The 26,400-nt window shown below is 37.4% G+C and overlaps 1 protein-coding gene across 1 annotated transcript in view; it reads left to right on the top strand.

Annotated features, from left to right (window-relative positions):
• The first annotated feature begins 631 nt into the window (after positions 1–631).
• LOC138175898 (dnaJ homolog subfamily C member 2) overlaps positions 632–26,400 on the top strand; it is a 33,366-nt gene continuing 7,597 nt past the window's right edge. Inside the window, exons 1-12 of the mRNA XM_069106553.1 lie at positions 632–878; positions 2,801–2,991; positions 4,611–4,686; positions 10,606–10,704; positions 11,539–11,680; positions 13,363–13,443; positions 14,091–14,156; positions 17,644–17,735; positions 17,817–17,938; positions 18,888–19,037; positions 20,871–20,959; positions 21,584–21,653. Of these exons, the coding sequence (XP_068962654.1) occupies positions 815–878; positions 2,801–2,991; positions 4,611–4,686; positions 10,606–10,704; positions 11,539–11,680; positions 13,363–13,443; positions 14,091–14,156; positions 17,644–17,735; positions 17,817–17,938; positions 18,888–19,037; positions 20,871–20,959; positions 21,584–21,653 (1,242 nt within the window). The 5' untranslated portion in view covers positions 632–814. The remainder of the gene's footprint in view (positions 879–2,800; positions 2,992–4,610; positions 4,687–10,605; positions 10,705–11,538; positions 11,681–13,362; positions 13,444–14,090; positions 14,157–17,643; positions 17,736–17,816; positions 17,939–18,887; positions 19,038–20,870; positions 20,960–21,583; positions 21,654–26,400) is intronic.

The raw sequence follows: 26,400 nt of genomic DNA, 5'->3' as shown, positions 1-26,400 counted from the left end.
TAATCACCACATTGAGTTCACTGAGGGCTGGAGCTGTTCTTCATTCATTTTTGTATACCCCTTGGCACAAAGTAGTTACTTTATATTTATTAAATGAATCCATTGCCAGGGCTACAAATTCTAGTTCATAAATGAAGGATTAGTGAGGGGAAACGACTAGCGCTCCCACCAGTGACACCAAAAATAATAGGGCTGAATTTAGAATTTCACCCGCCCCAAGCTGACTGTCCCTTCCCTCTTCCTAAGATTGCCTTCGCTTTACGTAGCACCGATCCTATCCGTACACGGTGATTTGCATATTGGCACTCCCGTTAGAAGTGAACTCTTTGAGGGTAGGGACGGAGCTGTTTAGCGTTTTGCTTCTTGTTTTCTGCCTTTATACGCCAAGCGATGAGCAGAGTGCTTAGCGAAGAGTAACTGCTTAATAAAGCTGGACTAAGAACGGGAAGTCTATGAAGAAAATAAACAGACGGCCATAATATAATATAATAAATATAATATAATATAATATAATATAAAATATAATAAAAAGACCAAGCGGCCCTTTCAACTTCGGGAACCTTCGGTAAGGCTTCGGTGCCCGGCCGGGCCGGAGTCAGGGCCAGGCGGTGCCTGTACGTACAACGACGGGGGACAGGAGAGAGCGTTGCACCCAGAGGGCAATGGCCCGGAAGCAGTTGTGGTCTGTCTCCATGCGCCGGTTCCTGGGCTCTGGAGAGCGAGCGGAGGCGCGAGGGACCCGCCGGGGAGCTGGAGAGGGACCGCGAGGCGTCCCCAACCCGGGAGAGGAACCGCTGCTTGGACCAGCGCCATCATGTTGCTGCTGCCCGGAGCGCCAGACGGCCAGGGCACTGCCGTCACTCGAGCTCTGTCGGCGGGTAAGTGGCTGGACCCGCTCGGTGCCCCCGCCCTCCCCCGCCCATGCCTCCCCAGCCCGTGCTCCCCAGCCCCTGCCCTCAGCCTGACTCGACCTCCCCGCCGGCCGCTGGCCCCGCCCTTTGACCCGGCGGCGCCCGGAGGCACGAGGAGCCAAAGGACGCCGCTGGCGGACGCCGCTGGCGAGCGCCGGATCGCGGGAGTCCCCTGAGCGTCCCCTCTCAGGGTCTCGGAGCGGGGAGCTGAATCATGAACTGGGCGCGGGCGATGCCCCCGGCTCCCTCCGGCGCCCCATCCTGTCTGTTCTGGTGGGGCGAAGAAGACCCCGAGGTCCTGTCCAGGCGGGGAGAAGCCGGGTCTTCCCCCCACGTGCCGCCGGCCGCCCATACAAAGCCGTCCCCGTGCGCGGCACACCACGGTCCTCGACCCCCGGGGCCCGGCTCCGGTTCCCCGCTCGTCCCCGGGGGCCGGCTCCGGTTCCCCGCTCGCCCCCGGGGCACCGAGAGCCTGTGGCTGTCTGCCTGGCCGCCCCGCTTCTCCCGGCATCAGTGTTGGCTCGCCCGTAGCGGAGGTCATTTCTATGTAAAGTTCGTTGTTGAGAAGTTGTCATGCTGCTATAGAAACTTAAATGTGCACTTCCCCTACCAGCTTGCACAGGGATGCGACCTTGGGCACAGCTCTAAGTGTGTTATCCTGGTTGTGTTGTGTTTCTGGGAGTCCCTGGGTCGAGTTGACCAGTGTTGCCTCCACGGAAGACCGACGCCGAGACTCCTTTCTTCCCGGGGGTGGGGGTGAGCCTGGCTTGCTGAAGTCAGCCTGGAAGGTCCCACCTAGCCAGAAAGGTTTGAGTGTTCTCCAAGGGAAGAAAAGCTCGTTGGCTACCAGATGAGTTTTGGGGGATCACAGCCACTGGTGAGGGTAATCGCCTAAAGGCTTGGACATGTTGCAGTGCATAGCAGGACATAAAATCTGATAAAACAGGGTTTTTTGAAATACTAAAGTGATCGCGTTAAAGGAGAAAGCAATGTCGGGAATAATGGTTCAGATGCCTCAGCTGTGTTGTGCTGACAGAATGTGTTTGAGCTTGATTCCGTGAGAGTCTTGGATTCCTGAAACATGTAAAATGTGAACAGGTATTCAGTTCCCTTTAGCATTTGTGGAGGTCATTTATGAGACAGAACTGTGATCTTTTAGTTATTTGTTCTCAAGCTGTACACTTTGCTTTCTTATATGTAGTAACCCTTTATTTAGCCCAATTTACATTCTCCTCTTCTAAAATTTTCTTATAGTTTTTCTTTTTTAGAGCAATTTACCCTTATATTTCAAGAATTCTTGGTAAATATCCATTACTTAATTCAATAAAGACTTTGGAAAACACATTTAAACATGCTTGCAATGCATTTACTTAGAAATGTGTAACCCGTGTTTTGAACACAAGTTCCGGTACACAATGTTAATAACTGTTTAACATCTTTCAGAATAGTGTTGATCTCTGTTTAATAAATTTCACAATGATCACGTTCCTTAGTCTTTGCAAAAAAATCACTGTTGCTATTATTGGTTTAAAAAAGAGTCAGTACCATTTCTCCTGTTTTTCCTGACTACACCCCACTTTCCTATTAAAGTCAACAAAAATTTACTTAGGATATGAAGTTGTTTAGTTCGTGGCTGACTGTTGGCACATGGCACAGAAGGACTTTGGAATATGGGGCTATTAATTGTGTTTTGCTGGAAATTAATTGTGTATTACTAATTCTGTTGGTAACTTAATTAGCACATCTATTTTCATAAGTAGTGATTTTAAAATTTGAAATTTATGAATATACCATTTACTTAACCTTGTTATTTCCTGGGAAAATGCTTTATTGTAAAATAAATTTAAACTGTAAAAGTACATTGAAGCTTCTCAATACTTTCTCAATAGCTTCTGTAATCTGTCAAGTTGAACCTGTGGGAAGATGGTATGAAGCATTTATTAAGAGGCGAAACAGGAATATTTCAGCCTCTTTTCAGGAACTGGAGGATAAGAAAGAATTATCAGAGGAGTCAGAAGATGAAGAATTACAGTTAGAGGAGTTTCCTATGCTGAAAACACTTGATCCTAAAGACTGGAAGGTATTGTATATACGTACCATTTTAAGTTAAGTTGTCATCATATATTTCTTAAAATTGTTAAATAGTCTCTTTGAGAGTTTTCAACTGTTCGGTGTATTTTTCCAGCTATCATAACATTCTAAGATCCACCTAACTGTAATTCCTTTTTTTTTTGTTCTTAGAATTACACTTATTCATCTGGATTTACAATGCATCACATAGGTTGAGTCATGAGAACTGTTTCTAATTGGTGCTCCTATTGTCAATTTAAAAAAGAAATGTACCCATAATTCTAAATAACATTATATTGTATAGCCTTATGAAAAGCCCTTTTTGCTCAAAAGGCCATGAGCACTGCCTAGCAATACTACCAGTGTTTTTAAAAAATGAGAACTTTTCTAGCTTTTTCTGCTCAGTGTAATACTAGGTTTCTAAATTTCCTAGACAGGTGGGAAAAGAAACGAGATGACATATTAAATGAGAAGGAAACATAGCCTCCAGGAGATTACTAGATCTCTGCAATGAAGGAGGTGTTATGATACAGAGGAAAAGAATCCTAGGTTTGAAGAAGACATGGTTTGAGTCTTGGCTCTATGTGACTTTGGCAGGCCATTTTATAAGCCTTAGATTCCTTATCTATAGACATAGGGGGTTGTACTAGATGGGTTTCTGCCTCTCTACCTTTGATGCTATGATCGAATGATAGAGGGGGAAAGACTGTCACTACTCCTTTTCTTCTTATCCCACCCCTTCCACCCCCCATCATAGCTGCTCTTCAGTTTCTTTGAGTCTGGCCAGTCCATTGGAGTTCCATAGGGGACTATTCCTAAGGAATTACCCTAGGAGCCTCTATATTACTACAACAATTTCTGGATTCCATGTGTTGGTAACAGAGAGAAATTCAGGCTCTTACATGGAAAAGCCTTATTTCCAAGGCACTCCTTATTCATCCTTTCTCTTTTCCTTTGAACGTCTCTAGTCTTTTTGTTGGCCATCATTATCTATACACCTAACCCAACCCCTCTTCTAGTCTAAGCAGGCTATTGGATAGTGTTCTTCAGTCTCTTATTTAGAGAACTAGCATGCTCCCATGAGGAGCAGGGGATAAGTTTTGCCTAGTAAAAGCATCTGTCTCATTACGAGGACCTAGGGAGTTAGTACAACAGCCAAACAAAATGGTCCACAGTTTAAGTAAGTTGAAAGCCCCACTGCTTTCCTTAGTTGTTATAAAAGCTCATGGAATCTCAAAAGGTGGCCGCCTGTCAATCATTAATTAATATGCATTTGCTAGTGTCCTAAAATATTCCAGGCATTATGCTATGTGATGGATATTCAAAGATAAGAAGTGAAACAATCCTACCCTCAAGCTTATATGCCATTGATACTACTTGGGAGATCCCGTGAGATAGTCTTTTTGTGGCCAACAGGTCTCAGGTACTTTTCCCACTCCCGTGGATTGTGTCTCTTCTTCTTAGTGTAAGACTAGAGAGGCACGAGCTATTCAGCTTTTCTTTCACACATCCCAGACTTTATCTTAGCCATGCCCTGAGGAGGGCTTTCTTAGCCGTGTACTGATATGCATGACACAAGATGTGAAGTATATTTTTATTGAATTTAAATTTTTTATATTTATCTTTCAGAATCAAGATCATTATGCAGTTCTTGGACTTGGACATGTAAGATACAGGGCTACTCAGAAACAAATCAAAGCAGCTCGTAAGCATTTTATATTGGTTACTATTTTGGAATTCTTCGAAGAATACAGTTATTCTTTTTAAAGGGTGTGAAAAAGCTTTAGATTTAATTATGCCTTTGTCGAATTACATCAGGAAAAAATACCTTTTGGTTAGGGTATATTTGGACCAACAAAACCAGAAAACAGATTATCAATATGTATTTTCTCATTTGTCTACTTCCTTATTCATTAAGAATTTTTTAAAAATCGGACTGTGGGGAAAATTTTCCCTTTAATGTAAAAAGCATTCTTAAGATGGTCATCTTTTTAAAATAAGCTAAGCTTCTGGTCTCTTTGGTAATGAGTCTTACCTATATTTCCTGAGAGTCAGTGTGCTCTCTTAGAAGGCAGCTTGGTGGCTCAATGGATAGAATGCTGACATGGCTTCAGGAAGACCTGAGTTCAATGATCTTGGACATTATCTGTGTGACCCTGGGCAAGTCACTTAACCTTTGTTTGTCTTAATTCACTGGAGAAAGTTTACCATTGCAAAGTATTCCAGTATCTTTGCCAAAAAAACCCCATATGGGCTCATGAAGAGTCAGACGTGACTGAAGGATTGAACAGTAATTGTGCTCTTAGGTTGTTACTGCTTTGCTCCAGACTCAGGCCACATTATTCTTGAAATTGCCCTATCTTTTTTTTAGTTATAAAGAGTTATTTTTGCTAAAGCTTCATTATATTTTAAATGATATGGTTAGGAGAACTATGCAGAAATTTCCACCAACCGGAGTTCAGGCTTCAGTTGCTTTAACCACATTTAAACATGTTACTTTCCTCCTATATTAAATACACGCCTCTTACTATTCCCTATATCTTATGACTTCACCATAATCTCTCTTCCAAAAAAATTAATAAGAGCTCAATTCAGCCAATTATAACACTATAGTAGGTGAAGAAAATGACTAGAAATTCATACTTCAGCTTGGGAGGATTTTATCATATATTATTTTGGAAATTTTATAATCTGGGTAAGAGGAGCTGAGATTTATGATGATAAATTTCCACTTGAGTTTAGCAGATTTTTATGCTAGGCACTAGGAATACAAAGACAGAAATGATGTACAGTGCCTGCCCTAAAAAAATCTTACATTGTACTAGGAGCTACAACATCAAACAAATAAGTAAATACAATTGAATACTAAGGGAAAGAGCTCTAGCAGCCAGTAGTGCACAGCGAAAGGCTTCCTTTATGGGATTGTACTTGAGCTGAGCTTTGAAGGAAGCAAAAGAGGCTTAAGAAATAGAGGTGAAGAGGGAGTATATTCTGTGGATGGCAGATAGTTGGGCAAAAACATGAAGAAGTAATGCTGAGTTCTGGGAAAAGCAAGTGGGCCCAGGTGTGACAAGGAGCATCATAAATTCAGTAAATCTGGAAAGGTAGGGTGGAACCAGATTGTGCACGGCTTTAAATGTACTAATGAGTTTCTCTTTTATCCTAGAGGAAATAGGGAGCTGCTGAAAATTCTCAAGCAAGGGAGAGACATAATCATACTTGTGCTTTAAGAAGATTATTTTGGGAGCTATGTATAAGATGGATTTGACAGGGGCTATTGTGGAAGTTCAGATGACAGATGATAAGATCCTACATAGGGGTAGTGGTCATGTGAGTTGAGAAGAGGAGATGGACACAAGAGATCTTGTAGAAGTAGAATCTATTGAAAGAAAATTGGCAAGATTGGATATGAGAGTGTGAGGGGAAGAGAGGAGTCAAAGATGACTGACTGAAATCTAAGTGATAAGAAGGGTGGTAGTAAATGGTAGAGAGGTTTAAATGAGGTTGGTCTTGGGAAGGAGAGCCAAGTCTCTGTTAGAGATTGGGACAGAAAAGGGAGAGGATAAAGGTGAATAAGGAGAAATTTTGACTTGCAGAAAAACAGAAAGAAGGAACTTAGAACAGAAGGCCTCTTGCCAAAATTGGAGGCAAGTCCCTCTCCTGAAATATAGTAGGGAAAGCAGTATAGGAGGCTGGAGAAGTTTTAGGCCAGCCATTATGAGGAGTCAATGGTAGTCAATCAGGGAAGAATAAAGTGATTGCTAAATTAGTGCCCAGTTTAGATAACAAATTTGTGCTGGACTCAGTCTTCACAGTTCTGTCCCTTTCTCCATGGGCGTTCAACCTTACTGAGTAGGAGCAGAGAAGGTAGGGATAGGGTTTGCCAAGACATGAGCTGCAGTGGGACAGGGGGAAAGAGTTTCAAGGGTAGCAGATAGCATATAGTTGAACTGGTTATATAGTCAGCTGAAAAGGATGGAAAGTAAGGCCAGGACAGGGGTCCTCTCAACTCTTATGACTTACACTTTCATTCTACCTTAGCCACACACAGGGATAGTCAGACCCATGTACAAAAAAATATAAGATTACCAATGAGAGCTAATCATCATCCTTTTCTTAGTCCTTTAACTCAATATCTTAGCGACATTTGACAGTGTTGATATACTTTCCTAGTTAATATTTTCTCTTCTCTTGGCTTCTGTGAAACTGCATTCTCTTACCTCTCTTCCCGCCTCTGCTTATTTTCCCTGGCTTTTCTTGTTTCTATTCTGTAAGATTCTGTCCTCAACATTCTTCTTTCTCAACATTCTCAGCCTTGGCCATCTGTCTTCCACGATTTCAGTTGCTATATCTCTAGCCCATCTTTTCTCTAGTCCCACACTTACATTTCTAATTGTTTGGACATCTGGATTTCCCATTACTATCTCAAACTTGTCATGTGCAAAATCTAAACTTTATAATGCCCTTACAATCTGTTCCTTTTTCTGACTCCCCTAATGGTTCCACAATCTTGGTTTTTTCATGTTCCACATTTATTCATCAAGTTCTATAAAATCTAATACCAAAATTCCACATAAATCATTCCCAGGGCTGCCATACTAGTTCAGTACCTAATTATCTCTCTCTTTTTTTTTTTTAAAGCAATCGGGGTTAAGTAACTTGCTCAAGGTTACACGGCCAGTTATTTTTGTGTGGGTGCTGTGTCTGACGCCGGAACTGATCCCAGGTCTCCTGGCACTGGGGCCGGTGCTCTTACTCACTGAGCCACCTGGCCACCCCCTAATTATCTCTTGCTTAGAATATTACATTAAACCCCTAACTAGTTTTTGTGTCTCTAGTGTTTCCTCTCTTTACATAGCAATGTCAGATCCATCTCTAAGGCACTGCTCTAATCATGCTAATTGTTGCTCAGAGACCTTCAGTTTCTCCCCATTGCCTATCAGATAAAGGCTGGATTCTTTAGTGTAACATTCAAAGCCCTTTGTAATTTGACCCAGGGTACCTTATAGTGTGACCTCCTAGTGACAGAGCGTGCATATGTGTGTGTGTGTGTGTGTGTGTAACCTGTAACTTCAGCCAAACCGTATTACTTGCCCTTCTTGACTTAAGCTCTTCCTCTTCCCATCCACTATATTTGTACCTCATCTTTACCATTCAGATTTTTGTTCATCTTTAAAGATTGCTTAAATATGTTATCACCTCTTTTATAAAGGTTTTTCTAAATCCCCCAAATGGAGTATTTCCTTCCTCCAAAATCTTGTATCAATTTATTGGTGCCTGTTTTATTACATTTCTCAAATCCTTATAATTATTTCTGTGTATATATATATATCATTTTTCACCTACTAGATTATAACTTCTTTGAGGACACAAGCTATTATTTCTTTGTGTCTTTATATCCTTCACAGTCCTTGGCACAGTATCTTTTGCTTAATAGATGTTCAGTAAATAGTTGGAGGGATGTATTGATGAATGGATGAGCTTATTCCATGTTAGGAAGTAAAAAGTCAGGGCTAGACTATGTACTAGTCAGGTAAAGAAAGGGTTGGAATCAAAGGGATAGACTGAACGGAGTCTGCGTGGTGGTCTCAGAAAAGAAAGTATAAGGGGAATAGCTTTCAAACTCCTGTGTCCTCAGCCCTTGTACTGAGAAGCATTGTTCTAGACTAAGTAGTTGGTATAGCTAACTGTAGGTACTGTGACTTCTGTCACTTTTAAAATATGTCAGTTGCAATATCTTTGTGGAAATATCTAATCCAAGATCAACTTGGGTTTTAAAAGTTTGAATTATGAACATAACGATATTGTGACTCTACTTGTGTTATACTTTATAATGATAAGCACTTTTTTCTAAACTTTACTTTCATTGCTGCCTCTCTGCATTGCTATTTTTGAGATCAGTGTGGAGATGGTAACATTGGAAGGATCTTTATAAATGCTGCTCTCACCAGTTTTAGGTCTGCCTGTTCATCTTATTCCATGAATTCACAACATGAAATTTATCTGGTAATAGATATTAACCAGTTTGTCATATAATTTATTAGAACAAAGACATATAAGCCACACATTACTGCTGTTAGATTACAACTATTCAGATTTTGAGTTTTGAGGTAGTAGTTGAAATCCTATGAAAGGAACATCTGGATGTAGAAAAGTAAACATAAAACTGTTACTCTATTAAAGTATAGTACTAGAAAGTGAGAAGAGTGTTTTACTCATAGAACACCATATTTTGAACCCTTTTCTTTTTTCAGCTGCTACATTTTGGGCCATTCTCTTACTGTTAGGAAGTGGCAGTGGGATAAGGAAGATTTGTAGTTGATGAGCTGAAAGGATTCATAGGAGGACCAAGAATAAGGCATCTTTGTTTCTTTTCTAAGTACAAACATAATATTAAAATGACATTATGACTAATTAACTGCTTGGATGAGAAGAAACAGTGACTAGAGAATCAGATTAATTGCCAGGAAGATATGGCTCTAAGCTCCACCTCTGACACTTTAGGACTATCTAAACCTGAATGCCATTTAATCTCTCAGTTCTTTAGTAAGGCTCTCTGCCAACAAGTTGAAGATGCCCTAACCCTCTTGGGTTAGAGGAAGTTTCCTCATCTGAGAGTTACAGTGAAATCCCAAGTCCAGTCCCTTGTCCACATACAATGAAGAATTAAAAACAAATATTAGTTACAATATGTGCAGAAATAATTTTCAACTTTTTTGTTAAAGCATATTAAAAAAGATTACTTTAAAAACCTTGTTTATTTATAAACTTGATTGTCCACTTTATACATATACAAATATGTTTATAATGCAAAAGTTATATTAGCATTAAGGATCTTGGCAATAGAACAGTTACTGGTCTGCTTTAATCAAAGAAGTTTCCTCTCTGGGAATTCCTTATACTAGTGAAATCTCAGATTTAGTCCCCCAAAAAAAGGATTTTGGTAGATAGCTGAATTTTTCCTTATTCAGATTATTTTAAAATATTAATAGTAACTAACATTTATGTGGTTCTTTAATGTTTGCAAATCACATTTCTTCAGAAAAGCCCTGTGAAGTAAATAGTGTAAATATTGTCCCTTTCAGATAAGGAAAATGAGCATTTGAGAAATTGATGACCCGCTCATGTTTGCACAGCTAATACATGTTAGGGGCAGGATTGAAACCCAGGTTCTCTGGCCCCTAAGTACGGTATCATTTTGGTTAGAGAGATGTAGAATTTTTATTTTTATTGATACAAAGTCTTTGGTAATTCAAATTGTCTAACTTCTAATGGTAAATCATCCAAGAAGATTTTAGTTTGCAGTTTAAATGGAGGGGAATGAACCCTTTTCTTTTTTCAGCTCCTACATTTTGGGTCATTCCCTTACTGTTAGGAAGTGGCAGTGGGATAAGGAAGATTTATTGTTGATGAGCTGACAGGATTCATAAGAGGACCAAGAACAAGGCATCTTTGCCTTAACATTTAAATGGGGGGGGGGGAGAATCTGCTCCATGACCAACTATTTGTCATAACATTCAAAATTATCCTTAAGATTCCAGAAATGAATCATTTTAACTTGTTTTTATTTTCAAATACAAAACATTAAGTGACAGAATTTATCCAAACCTGACTCATTTGGTAGATAAAGCGATGGTTTTGAAACATCATCCAGACAAACGAAAAGCAGCAGGTGAACCAATAGCAGAAGGGGAAAATGACTACTTTACTTGCATAACTAAAGGTAAGAAAATACTTTCAGTGGTAGGAATTTCTAGTGTTTAATAGATTAATGTAGATCTTTTTGTAGGCTAATATTAATATCTTAAGCACTATATTTCACTTCACTGTGTGGCAACATTAACAAACCATTTTCAATTAAATAGAATTATTTCTAATAATAGCAGTTGATTTAGTTGTTTTCTCTTTTATGATGACAATTATGACCCACCAGTTTTGTGTTCCATTTCAAGTGATAGTCTTAATTAATATATGACATTGTGGTACCACCTGAACTAAGTCAAAGGGAAAAATAAATACTTTTCAAGGCTAGTTTTACTACAGTAAGAAGTTGATTCTGTATTCTAATGCATTGCATAACCCATAATTGGATACACTCTTATGTGAAAGAAACTTTATATTAAATATAGGAGTATTTATACATTTATTAAGGAAAATAAGAACATATTTTTTCCAAAATAGTAATCACCATTTCCATATAGTCCTTAATCTTAAAAAGTGTGTGATTTAAAATGAAGTTAACACGTTTTTAGGACCAAAATGAAAAGTCTTAGATGCACATTGACTCCTGTCATCCCTATATTCTTTCATTCCTGTATTGTAGGAGTCCTTACTTGCTACCCCTGCCCAAGACTTAAACTATTGCTTAATAAATGGGTATTTAAACCATTGCTTAATCATTTTTACAGCAGAAGGCAACAATTCATTACTATACTATGAAAATAAGAATCTACTTTAATTTGAATGACATCAGTAAAGTAAGCATTTTTTCATAGAAACATGTAGACTCAGGTCATATCTGGTGATGTTTTGTGACCCTGTAACTTTTTTTCCTCAGCTTATGAAATGTTGTCTGACCCCGTGAAAAGACGAGCATTTAACAGTATAGATCCTACTTTTGATAACTCAGTTCCTTCTAAAAATGAAGCAAAGGACAATTTCTTTGAAGTGTTTTCACCAGTGTTTGAAAGGAATTCCAGGTGAGCTACGGCATCACCTTTTGAACTTAAGTCCTGTTGCATGCATATAGAGGTCTTCAATATTTTCTCCTTTTTCTCCTGGAAAATGATTTCACTTCCTCTTTTTGCACAAGGAAGAAGAAAAAGAATATTTATCTCTTCTTCCCTTGTAAAAGGATCTAGCAGGCTCAGTTTTCTCCACTGTTTCATTTCCTAAAACAATAGCACTATTTTGACACATTCTAAAACTTATCTTATTTTCCTTACCTTCACAGTGCCTTGCATACTATGATAATGAATGTCTGATGTCAATACATTATTTCCTTGTAACTTCATTTCTTTATCTTTTTTCCTACCATTGTATTCTTTTGCTGATTAGTACTTTTTCTCCCTTTTGCCCAGTATTAGTTGAGAAAAACAATTGTTCTCTTCTCTGAGCAACTGATTGCCATAAGGCTTCTCTGGATAAGGGTGGGTTTACCTTTAAGATTTTTTTATACCTTTGCCATTTTTTAAACTTTCATTGAGTCCACTTTTTTTAGCTACTGTGAAACCTCATAGAATCTTCCCTTGTTATGGTTCAATCTTTCTGCCCTTGAGAGTTATTATTTTATGTGGCTTTATGTGCACTCTATCTCCCTACCTCTTACTCCTCACCTAAGGCACCTAGAATCACCATTTGTGTCCTTTCAGGACTCAACAACCAGGTAATGAAAGTATATAGTATATTTTTTGTGTAACAGTTATTTTATATAGGTAACAATCATTTTTCCACTCCAGGAACATACTACCAGTTCTTTAATAGATGCAGAGACCTAGTTCAGAGACTACCTTGTGCATTTATTCTAGTTGTAAGTCAAAATCTTTCAAACGGTGTGAGAGAAGGAGAATTTTTATTTTTCTAAATCTGGGCTCTCAGGTGGGTTTTCTAGTCTCTCAGTCTACTTGTCTAACTAACCTCCAGATGATTTTCATAACTTCTAAGCTCTATTTCTATATCAACTAGCTATTATTTTCACTGTGACACAGAGTATTCTTAAAAAAAAAAGTTAAACTAGACATTAGGCTTGCCATATAAATGTCTTCATCATAAGATCATTAGTTTAAAACTAAATGGACTAAATAGTTTATCTCTTCCAAACCCACTCACTTTACAAAAGAAGAAATTGAAGCTATAAGGGATTGTAATTTGCTTAAGTCACCCATGGAGTAAACAATAGGATGGATTTGAAGCCAGGCCTTGGATCTCTAGATCCAGTATTCTTCTCAGTTCACCATATTGCCTCTTTTGGTGTATCATTAGCAAGTGATTAAATGTTTGGGAGAAGAACCTGCTTCCTTCTTCCCCGTGTTTTGGAGAGGGTAGCCAAAGAACTATAAACATCATTATTCTGATTTCTCCATCTGTACTTGTACCATTACTTCTTGATGTTCACCACTAACTAGGCTTTCACTTTGTGACTTCACAACCAGGTAGGGACCTATACTCTACTTTTATAAAAGGCCGTTAGTATCATTGCTTTTTAGCAAGTCTTATAAAAACAGTAAGGGAAGATATCAAACCAACTGCTCACATTATGTGTTAAAGATACATCCTATTAGGCATAAATGGTTAAAAAAATTGCCTGTTACAGATTATGACATTCATTTAAATTTCATACCAAATTTTTTGACTGGTTTTGCTTTTTATTTTAATATTTCAGATGGTCAAATAAGAAAAATGTTCCTAAACTTGGTGACATGAATTCATCATTCGAAGATGTAGATGCATTTTATTCTTTTTGGTAAGCTAATACACTTATTTATATAGTGTTGCCATATTAAAAGGATTGTAATTAAACACATATTGATTGAGGAGACTGATTTGAAGAAACTTTCTTCATAAACTTACCAAAGCCCACTGCTTAGAATTTATTGAAAGTTTTTCGCTTGAAGTTGTTTTCTCTTTCAGTTGTTTAACCTTTTCTGAACAAATTATTTCAATCCATTTCCTGTTGGTTCAAGGTCTCTAGTTATTAAAAGCTAAAAGCACTATGATGAAAGTAATTGAATTTTGCATTAACTTGTATTGGTCAATACAAATTGAATAGATAAAAAGAGATTCTCGTGTCTGTGTTCCCATCTAATCAAGGATAAGGTTATTGATTTTTCATTAATAATTTATTGATTTTTATTTATACTAATTCATACACAAAAGTAAAAATTGGGTGAATTTTATACGACAGGAAACTTTGTTTTTGTTAATCTCACGTGAATTCTAAGAAGCATGGGCATGAAGTCTTTGTATTAATTAATCATTCAACAATCAGTTATTAAGTACTTATTTACTTTTTATCTTTTTACTAAAGTATATATCATTATGCACATAACAGCTTAAAAACTTGAAATTATTTATAGCTATGATTTTATGTTTATCAATTTTCTATTTCAGGTATAACTTTGATTCTTGGAGAGAATTTTCTTATTTAGATGAAGAAGAAAAAGAAAAAGCAGAATGGTAAGTAAAGTCATTAACAAGTAAAGTGGTTTAGCCCATTTTTTTGAAAATGGGAGGATTTATTTAATTGTGGTTATCTTGAAAACTATTCTTGAGGCTTGTTTCACAGTGAGGAAATCTTTATGAGTTAATATGACTACTAGATAGTAGTGACAGCTTTATTTATGATGTAGTGGCACACTTCTATACCTTTAAGCTCTATTTAGATGTTTCCAAATGATATCACATGGACTTAATGGGTAGAAGGTACTGATGTGTATGAAAAAGAATATATCCCAATTAGGAAGTAAAAACCGTAAATCCAGAGCTAAGGGTAAATGTCCCTGGTGCATGGAAGTCTTAGTATACCATTGGTAGCAGGACAGTGCCAACATCCTTACATAGGAATTTTCCTTATAGTCAGCTACTGTCTTTAATAAAATCAGTGTGCCTTCTGAGGTCCTATAACATTAATAGCAGTTAAGAACTCTGTGCCACTTACCAACTGAGAATCTTAGTAGGGATAGAATGCTAAACTAAAAATAATGCTAAAAAGTCTGGTCTTCCTGAGTTAAAATCTTAGCCCAGACCCTTAATGAGTTGGAGAAGGAAAGGGCAAACCACTTCCAATATCTTTGCCAAGAAAACCCCAGATGGGGTCAAGAAGAGTTGGACATGACTGAGAAAAAGACTCAACAACATCAACAAAAAAAACCACTTACCATTCACCATATAAATTTACTCCGAATGGGAAACATTCTGTTCTCAAGGAGCTTACGTTCTAATGAGAGAGATAACAAACATGTAAAGGGGAGTGGTGACCAGAGAGGAGTATTTTGGTTGGGAAAGTAAGGGATGGTGAGTAGAACCATATGTAAATAGAGATTGGTACATACTTTCCAGTAGCAATGTCAGTATTATTATGGTTCCAAAACTAGAAAAAGAGGATTAAAGAAAACAGGTATAGCAGATACTGTATATGGCATCCAGGTGGGTGGTGAGATGATTGGGTGGGTAGTAAAGTGAAGCATGGCTGGAACTGGCAAGTGACCAGATAGAGTGAGTGACATGATATACTTGCCAATCAGGACAGTGGAGCCAGGGCAAGAGTTCCAGAGGGAATGGTCTTTGGTCCTTGGAGGCAGTAAAGTATAAAGAACCCCTACAAAGTTCTTGCCCCAGAGGCAATCATCAATGTTGAGTTTAGGGGTTTTGTTTTTTTTTAAGTTGTAATGACGCTGTGGATAGAGTCCCCTATGCAATTAGGTCTTCTCTATCATCCACAATTTTTTTCAAAGGTTCTTACCACCTAAAGTTCTTTCAGCACAGAACTGAACCAAACACCAGGAAAAAAACGGATCATAATAACAAGATCCAAAGATAACTTGATTATATCTGAGTCGGTAGCAATAAGATATGAAAAAAAATAGAGGGAATAAAAATGGGAATAAAAAAAGTGGAAACAAAACTATCAGCTTTTGCACATGGTGTGATGGTTTGAGTATCTAGAAAAACCTAACAAAACAGCTAAAATTTAATTGAAACAATATATACAGTAGAGTTTCAGGATATTAAAACAAAGCCACATAAATTATTAACCTTACTGTATATTATCAACAAAACCTAGCTAGAAGAGATAGAAAAGGAAATTCCATTCAAAATAACTATAGAATATATGAAATACTTGGGAGCTTACCTATCAAAATACACACAGGAACTACATGGAAATGGAACTGTAAAACATTTTTCATAGAAATAAAGACAGAGGGGCGGCTAGGTGGCTCAGTGAACAGAGTACTAGTCCTGGAGTCTGTAGGACCTGAGTTCAAATCTGGCCTCAGACACTTAACACAAAAACTAGCCATGTGACCTTGGGCAAGTCACTTAACCCCAATTGCCCTACCTTCCCCCCTCCAAAAAAAAAGGCAAAAAAAAACAGCACAGAACTAAACATTTGGAGAAATATTAATTGCTCGTAGGTAGGTCTTAACAACATTTTCAAAATGATATTGCTACTTAATTTACTTATTCAGTGCCATAGCAATCAAGCTATGAAATGATTATTTTATAAAGGTAGAAAAATAATGAAATTCATGTGGGGGAATAAAAGGTCAGAGTCAACATTCTCAAGGGAAATAATTAAAACAAAAAGGAAAGAAGGGGACCTAGTGGTAAGTTATATAAGCTCCAAGATAGTCGTAATCATAAAAATTATTTGATACTGGTTAGAAAATAGAGAGGCTGATCATTATAACAGATTAAGTATTATACAATATTGAACCCAGTCCTCAATTTAGGCAGCTAGAGTGACTCAGTGGATAGTGTTGGGTCTGGAGTCAGGAAGATGTGAATTCAAATGTGGCCTCAGACACTTACTAGCTGTGTGACTCTGGGCAAGTCACTTAACCTCTGCTTACTCATCTGTCAGATGGGGATAATAATAGCACCAGCCTCCCTAGGATTGTTGTAAGGATCAAATGAGATAATTGTAAAGCGCTTAGCACAGTGCCTGATCACATAGTAAGTGCTGTATAAACATTAGCTGCTGCTTAGCTGTTGAGATAAATGTCACAGAAAATAGGTATAAACTGCCATCTCATGGTATAAGCATCAAATGCATACATAAGAAATAAAGGGTAACATTATCAACACTAGAGGAGCAAGGAAGAAATTACCTAAAAAATCTATGAATAGAGGAACAGTTCATGACCAAACAAGATATGGAGAAGATGACAGAAGATGAACAGTTTTTATTATATGAAATTTAAAAGTGTTGGCACAAACAAAACCATTGCAGTTAAAATTAGAAGGGAAACAGGTAATTGGGCAAAAAAAGTCTTTGTAACAAGTTTCCCTAAAAAATAAATGGTCAAAAGATAATGAATAGGCAATTTGCATGAAGCAGAACTCATAAAAGAATTCCTACAAGTCTTCACCCTACTAACCTCCTTGTGGGCTCAAGATCCAGGGGCAAAATCTTTGCAGATTTTTTTCTTTTGCATGTATGGCCTGTTCTTCCCCCACTTCCCTTAGAGGAGAGCTTTGGGTACTCAATGCAGATTGAACTGAAGAAACCACTCACGCATTACAGTTCCACTCAACTATAGTCTTGGCTTGCTGAAAGTTAGTTCTGCAAAGCCGTCATCTCCTTCTTCCATAGACATCAATTGTAATGCAGTGACCACAATAATCCTTCAAAGCATTCCATATATATGGGCAGAAGGGTTTCCAAAGTAGACATGTGTGCATCGTAGGTCTCTGGAAGTGTATCTTCAATGTAAAGACTAGTTCATTCCAGACTACATCTGGCCACATCTTAGCCAAACTTTTGTGAATGTCTTTGAGGGATATTTCTCTATACCATGACTTCATCTGACTTCACTAGTTTAATATTAGCACCATTCCTTTAAATATGGTAATTTGCACCATTTTAACCTTAGAAATCATTGCTTCTAAGCATGGAACTTTAGAAGATAACTACATTTTTCAAATGTTTACTATTTTACAGTCGTGATGAGAGGAGGTGGATTGAAAAACAAAACAGAGCAGCTAGGGCACAAAGGAAAAAAGAAGAAATGAACAGAATACGAACATTAGTTGGTAAGAATATATTGTTCATCAAAAGATTTAATTAATTAAATGGGGAACTAAATATTCACAGTATTTTCTTCCTTCTGATAGACAATGCATATAGCTGTGATCCTAGGATAAAAAAATTTAAGGAAGAAGAAAAAGCCAAGAAGGAAGCAGAGAAGAAAGCAAAAGTAGAAGCAAAAAGAAAGGAGCAAGAGGCAAAAGAAAAAGTAAGTTGATATTCAGTCAATCAGTAAGCATTTATTATATACCTACAGTGTGCTAGGCTACTGTGCTAAGTACTAGAGATACAAAAAGAAGGAAAAGATATCCCTGCACTCAAGGAGCTTACAATCTAATGGGGGAAACAACATTCAAATAAATATATACAGGCTATAGACAGGATAAATAGGAAATAATTAACAGAGTAAAGGCTCTAGAATTAAGACGCATTGGGGAAGACTTCCTGTAGAAGGTGGGATTTTAGTTAGGATTTGATGGAAGCCAGGGTGGTCAGTAGTCTGAGTGGAGGAGGGAGGAACATTCCAGGCACAAGGGACAGTCGGAGAAATGGAGTATCTTGTTATTGGAACAGTCCGTATGTCAGTGTCACTGGATCAAAGAGTACATGTCAGCTAGTAATGTGTAAGAAGACTGGAGAGGGGGAAGGGGCTAGGTTATGAAGGGCTTTGAATACCAAACGGAGCATTTTGTATTTGCTCCTGGAGTTTATAAAAATATACCATGAGATAAAAATTCTTTTTAGTCTACAAGCCTATTAAAAATATAGAACCTAGGAACTTAAAAGTGTTATTACTAATAGATAATTTACATAATTAGTAGCAAAAGAGGAATCTTAAGTATAAACACTTATCAAGCATTTACTGAGAATATATTGGATGATGCAGATAGTTTAAATATCATCCAGCGTCTGATATCTTCAATATCATAGTAGCTAGAATCTAATATTATATTCCTGTTGAAATAGGACATACTTGAAGGAATTTATTATTCTAACCATACTGTGGTCAGTCTTTGTTCTTCAATGAGATGATTTCAATCTCATCTATTTTCTGAATCAAAATATTCATTAAAAGATTAGGTTAATTGTTTAAGTTCAGTGAACAACAGCACATTCCATTTTCAATGCATGATGGTTTCTTGTTACCCTGAATATAGCAAAGACAAGCGGAATTAGAAGCAGCTCGATTAGCGAAGGAGAAAGAAGAAGAAGAAGTTAGACAACAAGCATTATTGGCAAAGAAAGAAAAGGAAATTCAGAAAAAAGCCATTAAAAAGGAAAGGCAAAAACTTCGAACTTCATGCAAGGTATGTCAATCTTGTGAAGTAAAAAAATCTTTTCACGTATCAAATAGGATCATAGTTCTAGAACCAGAAGGGTTCAGCTTGTCCAACCCCCTTTTTACAGATGAAGAAACTGAGGCCCAGAGAAGTTAAGTGACCTATACAAGGTTACAGAATTAGTGTCAAATGCAAGATTTGAACCAATATGTTTTAACTCCAGATCCATGTTCTTCCCTGTATAGGAAGCATTTATCACATGCTTTATTATATGCTGGGCATCGGCATCTGCTAGGCACAATGTATCCAAAAATAAAAACCAAACAGTCTCTCCCTAGTAGGACACATATCCATAAAATATATGTGTAATAATTTCTTTTGGGGCATGGAGAGCACTGGTATCTGGAGAGGTCAGGATAGGTCCTGAGTAGGGAGTGGTATGTTGAGATTTATCCCTGACTGAAGCTAGGGATTCTAAGTGGCAAAGATTAGGGGAGAGGGGCGGCTAGGTGGCTCAGTGAACAGAGCACTGGCCCTGGAGTCAGGAGGACCTGAGTTCAAATCCAGCCTCAGACACTTAACACTTACTATCTGTGTGACCTTGGGCAAGTCGCTTAACCGCAACTGCCCTGCCTTCCCCCCTCAAAAAAAAAATTAGGGGAGACTACATTCCAGGCATGGAGGTAAGTTATGCAACAGCACTGTAGCACCAATGCGACATTCACAGTACTTGACAGGTGACTATGAGTTTGAGGGTGTAATTCTGAATTGCAAAATATAACAGATTGTCCATATAGAAGACATTTATTCAGACACCAGAAATAGCAAATAGCAAAACATTTATTTAGACACCAGAAAGCCATATCCCAACGCTAGAAAACCGAGTTCAACATAGCAACAAAGAAATCTATACACAATAACCCTGTAGAGAGCAACACCACCCCCAAAGCCTCTCCACAAACACTCAGAAGCCTAGCTGTCTCCTTGCCTGTGTCCTCTCTTCTCCCTCTGTCCTAACTGTTCTGACTCCCAGCTTCCTCTCAGCTCTGCTCCATCCTTCCTGTTCTACCCTTTCAGCAAACTCCTCCTACCTACAGGCTCTATGTGATTACATTCAGCCTATGAATGGGGCAGGGAAGATCTTCAAATTCCCATCACCATGACAAGCACAGAAACAGATTTGTCATAGCCACCTTTTACCTCATAGGCCCTCAGAGTATTTTTTTGAATAACTCTCAATCCCTCTTGCCTATCTAGACTTTTCTCCCTATTTCCCTAGCTGTAATTTTAGATTTGCATATCCAGCATTATCTCCCTAAGTTTGATTATATTAACTAGTTTCCAGTTGCCCTTATGTAATTGGTATGTGATATGGTATTCATTAATTTCAAATATTAAGTAAATCTGATTTTTTTTTTTTACCATCACCTCATATTTATCATTATGCCAGGTGATGACACTTTTACAGAACTATAAACTCTGGTTGTAGATGTTTATACTTAGGAATAGACTGAATAGCACACTCAGCTTAACTAATGAAGGCAAATTCTGTTACAGGGAACACACTGCTTTTCTTTATCCATGAGCAATTTTGGGGGGTCTTAAATTGGCTCATCATAGCTATAAGGCTCATTCACTCTGTATGCATAGCCTACAAAAGATGACTTTTATAGCTATGAGGAACTTGGCCAAATCCCCCTAGGATTTTGACTGAAGGTCAGAAACTATTAAACTATAAATTAAACTGCTAGGATTTTCAAAGATTCATGTATAAATCTGTTTAGCTATTTAATTGGTCTTGTAAATCAATAATAATTTGCATCAATATATACACAACAAAATTATGTTTGTGCTTTCTAGAATTGGAATTATTTTTCAGACAGTGAGGCAGAGTGTGTTAAAATGATGGAAGAGATTGAAAAGCTTTGTGATCGTCTTGAATTAACAAGGTATGATCATCGTCTTGCTGTAGTAGATCTCTATCAAGAAGCCAGCTTTTTGTTTGTTTGTTTTAAAATTATAACCATAATACTTAGCATATTAATTTATTAAATTCTGAAATAGATAATATATATTCTGAGAGAAACTTAGGCCATATAGCATTATGATTTTAACAGCATACAAACTAATCAATATTAATTGCTCAATTGTGTATTTATAGCTACTTACTGTACAAAATGCATATACCCAAATATAAAAATAGATTTCAAAGAAAAACAACAAATACTGAGATTTTAACTATAGTTGAACAAAGCTAGAGACTAAAATTGCATGATGAATATTGGGTAGTTATAGATTGATTTATTCATTATGGAAGTTATATGCTCAAATAGCAGCCTTTCAAACATATTGCCAGTTAAATTTGTAATAATGGCAATTTTGATAAGCTATAAAATTGCAGTAAAAAGTTACATAAATTAAATCATCTTCGCATTTAGTAACAAAGGGATGGGCTCTTTCAGTGCAACATTAGAAGATGGTTCCTCCATGTAAAACTCAGTGTCCTTAAATACAAGAAGCCAACTTTTTCTGTTAAATTTGGATAAAATTTCACGCTCCTTTTAAAAATTTAGCTTGCAGTGCTTGAATGACATTCTCACATCTACTACAAAAGAAGAAGGGAAGGCAGCTGTGGAAAAGCAGGTAATGTTCATTTAGCATATGCATTATTACAGTATGTATGATGTGTTGAACTAGTTGGCAATAGCTGATAATTGTTCCATTTTCCTTTGTCTCCTAACTATGCATATACATTTAGAGAATTTAGAGCTGATAGGAACCATTCTAGAGCATCTAATCCAATCCCCCTTATCTTACAGACGATGATAAAACTGAGTTACAGACGATGATAAAATTGAGTTCCAGAAGTTAACCCTTAGAACCCCAATAGGAAATTTTCATTAAATCTTGTACTTTGCAGAATCACTTTTCCCAGCTCTGTTTTAGCTATTGAGCTGAACCAAAAAGAAAGTAAGATTTCTTTTTTCCCTTAAGGATCATTCCAAGATCATTTTGTAAGTGAAAGAGATGAAGATCTAAAGACAATAAAATAAAGTCCATTCAGATTTCTTCACCTTAACTCATATGATCTAATATTTTTTTCCAACTTTATTAAATGTTGACTTTTCATATAAGGTTTGGATATTTTACATTTCATCTTGTGATCTTTCGTGGTGAGAGCAAATGATTCGTGCAGATTTTCATCACATATAAAACAAAATTAGAATCACAGTTTGTTTCAGTTTTTGAAAATCAGACTTCAGTGAACATCAGCATATCAATCAGAGTACACTACAATATGAATTTACTGAAGATAGCAGCTAAGGTCTTCTGGGTTGTGTTTGTGCTTTCTTGGTGTAAAAGACATGGACTAACAATTCTTTAATTTAACTGATGAGAACATAAGATGTATGCAGTTTCAGTTTTTCTGTGTTTGTATTTTATTTACATGAACTTAAGCCAAATCGATCTTAGTTGACACATTTAAAATCTAGACAGTTTTAAGGGTTACTTTAATTGGCAATATGTTCTGGCTTTCATTTTAACTTATCAAATATTCATTCAGTATCAGTTAGGTACCTTAGAGGTGACTATAACAATAGACATTTACAGAGTACTTCCATAAAATCAGTCCTGTGAGGTAGTCATTAAAAATAACATTTTTTCCTATTTATACAAGCTTGGCCAATTGGTGATGAATCCTTTGGCCAGGTTAGTCCATAAGTACAGAATGTCCCTAAGTTTGACTTCTGCAGGGATGGTGGTAGAAAAGGGAGAGAGGAGGGCGGCTAGGTGGCACAGTGAGTAAAGTGCCATCCCTGGAGTCAGGAGGACCCGAGTTTGGTTCCAGCCTCACACACTTAATACCCACACACAAAAAAACTAGCTGTGTAACTAGTTGTTAACCCCAACTGCCCTCCAAAAAGCAAAAAAAAAGAAAAAAGGGAGAGAGGGCATAAAGAAGCATAGTTTTTAGACTATGTAAATAAACATTAGCACCTTTGACACTCAATTTTTTTTCCCTTATGGCTCACTATTTCTTTTTATTTGTACATAATAATAGTGCCCTGTGAGGAAAATTATAGCTTAGTATTCAAACAAATCCTGTCCTGAAGCATGTATTTTGAAGGCTTTGTGAGTAGTAAACTTGGGCCCAAAGGTCTTAGCACTGGCATCTTTGGTTTGGCTGATTTAGGATTATTGAACTTGACAACCTTGAGGTTAGTGAGCTTTAGAATCATTGGACTTGGTGATATTGGTGCCAGAAGACTTAGTGGGCTTGGTAACTTTAGGGTCAGTGGTTGTGGTAACCTTATAGTCATGTTTGATCTTGGGACCTGGATGTTTGGCAGCAGTAGTGGGGCTGGCATATTAGGTAGTAGCTTTAGGGGGCTGTAGTCTTGGCAATCCTGGGCCTGATCTTGTTCTTGAGGACCTTGATGCTAAGACCTCCACTCAGGAACTGACAGCTTTGACATTGTTGGCCTGCATCTTCTTCAGTTCCCATTTAGTCTTTTTAGCAAAACATGTTTCTTAGGACCTTAGGGTCAACTTGAGTTTCTTGATGCTGTTTGTATTCCATTTATGGGACTTATTGTGGGTGGTATGGTTCTTACACTTGGCCATCTTTATATCTTACCACTTTTGTTGATGTCATTCTGTGGAGTGGAAGAGACCAAAAGTGGGAGAAAAAGCAACTTTGGGACATTTTAAGATGTGAGATCTTCATTCATTACAAATTCTAATAAGATAATACTAATGGAGGAACTGAATTATATAAATTCTAACACAGTCTAAATGAAATCATGATATGAAATAAAGTTGAAATTAGAGATAAATAAAAGAATGGCATGAAGAGGACTGTTAAGGATTTAAAGGGTTTGATTTGTCATTCATCCAGAGGCAACAAGAAACTGGAAATAGTTGGTCATTCTGTAGTAACAGTACTCATGATGGACATTTGCAAAAAGACCACCAGGAAGATAACTGCATCTTACGCATCAGCATCTGTTTCAGAGAATAGGACATGAAAGAATTCTCTGAAGAACTTAATACTCTCCATATAAAGTAAACGTATATTGTAATACTTGGTGAGTTCTCTGTAAAGGAGGACATAAGAAAAGCTGCAAAAAAAAAAGTTGGAAAACATGGTTCAGGACTAAGAAATGAGAAACATCAAAAGCTTATAGAGTATATGAAAGCTTCATGCCTAAATATCATGAATATTCCTTCAAGAAGAGAGTTCAGTGTAGCATCGATTGGGTGAGCAACAAATAACCTCACAGAAAACATTAAATGAACTATACTTTAAGGGATATGAAGAATATGAGAGTCATTTCTGAATGAGCTGTTTGTATAGTCGGATCATTTATTCATTAGAGAGCAAAGATCAAAATCAATACCAAATTAGAAGAATCCAAACAAGAAGATAGGGTCTCCTTTTGAGTGAACTCCAGCTGAACATATTGAAACAAATTATTGACACTGAAAAATGCAAACAAATATCAGTGCCGGCTATCACCATTCTTGAGGAAGCTTAATCAAAACAAATCAGTTGCCCAAGGATACCAAGAGTACCTGGAAATGCTTCAGCCAAAAGATAAATGAGAGTGAGGTCAGCTCAAGGCAGGGTTGGTTCCTGCGTTGTAGAACTTAGTGAAATATCACCCCAGGAGGGGGATAAGATAAGCAGGATCACCTCTAGGGTGTTTTAAAAGAAAACTTGGCCAGGGATGCACCTAAACCAGTTTACCCCAAGGACATTTCAGGATGAAATGGGAGAAAAACAAACACAAGTTAAAAAAGGTATATTAAGATTTCTATGACCAATTATTTTCTCCAACAGTGAGAAATGAGCCACCACACTCAAGACTTTTAATATCTCAGCCCTGACAGTGCTAAATGAGGAAGTAAAAGTAACACTACAGAAAACAGCTAGAGCAGCTGAAATAAACCAGTTATATACAGAAGTTTGTGATACAAGCAATATTTTTGAGGGTAGCATGGTATTTTAAAGCTCACAGAAACTTAACAGGGCATTTCTCCTACCTTAAAGTAAACCCTAACCCAAGAAAGGATCATCTGGCCTGTGCTTTAAGGCCTCTAATGAGGCTAGAGAAGGGGTGGAGAGGTGATGGATCTGTGGCTTTTCAAGGAAGTCTATTTTGCTTTAGGATAACTCTAAATGTAAAAGCAAGTTTTTCCTGAAGTTAAGCCTGAATTTGCTTCTTTGCCACTTTCATCCACTGCTCATGTTTCTGCCCTGTGACTACAAAGAGAACAAATCTTTCAGATACTTGAACATGATGCTCATATACCTCCTGAAATTTCTTCTGTAGGCTAAATATCCCTAGTTCCTTTACTCTTTTACATATATACATATACATATACATGAAACATAATATAACCACAACAAAGAAGGCTCTGTGTTCTGTGAGCAAAGCAGAATTGAAGTAGCTAAAGAGAAATGCAGCATGCGTAAATTTAGAAAATCCGTCCCAAATGTGCCCAATCTGTAGTAGAGGATTTCAAACTCATATTGGTCTGATCAGCCACAGTCAGACACACTGTAGCTTGATTCTTAACATTGTGATGTCATTTTGGTCCTTTTTGAGAATGAAGGACAACAACCAGCCAACCATCATTCTTTCTTAAATGTGGCCCTGAGAATAGAACACAATAATGCATACGTAGCTTGAACAGGACACAGTACTTTGCCTCTTAAAACAGCTGGAAAAAAAAAATCACATTAGCATTTTGGGCTGCCCTATTATGTTGCTGAGAGCTTGTAGTTTTCCAGATCTTTTTCAGACAAATTGCTGTCTGACCTTCCCCATATTCTTGACCTCCTCCATATGCTGACCCTGAAGTTAACTTTTTAAATCTGAATCATATTTCCATCATGTCAGCTATCCCTTGAGCTTTGTGCAACTTACAATGAGCATAGTTAGTATTGAAAATGTGAAATAGCACCAGGTCAAGCACAGATCCCTGGGATGCTTCAGTAAACTTGCCAAGTTAACATTAAGCACTTAATGACTAGTCTTTGAGCTCAGCCATTATGCCACTTTGCAGTTTAGTTGTATTATTTTCTGGTCAACATCTTTCCATCTTTTCTACAAGAATAATATGAGGCAGTTTGTCAGATGCTTTGCTAAACTCTAGTTAAATTATATTCCATCAATTAAGCACTGACTGTGTCAGGCACTGTGCTAAGGGACACAAAGAAAAACCAAAAACATGGTATGTAAAAAATACGTCCATGTAGATATACATGAAACAGTATGTGTACCTTTATAGGCATATAACTGATTACCTCCAAAATAGATATAATCATAAAAGGGAAAGGTACTCACGCCTGGGAAAAGGCCTTTCAGGAGATGGTCCTTGA

The sequence above is a fragment of the Petaurus breviceps genome, unplaced genomic scaffold, assembly GCF_028583685.1.
Source record: "Petaurus breviceps papuanus isolate PSGF00001 unplaced genomic scaffold, PetGlider_PUasm1.0 79, whole genome shotgun sequence".
Classification (NCBI taxonomy): domain Eukaryota; kingdom Metazoa; phylum Chordata; class Mammalia; order Diprotodontia; family Petauridae; genus Petaurus; species Petaurus breviceps.
This window is presented reverse-complemented; position numbering and strand designations above follow the sequence as displayed.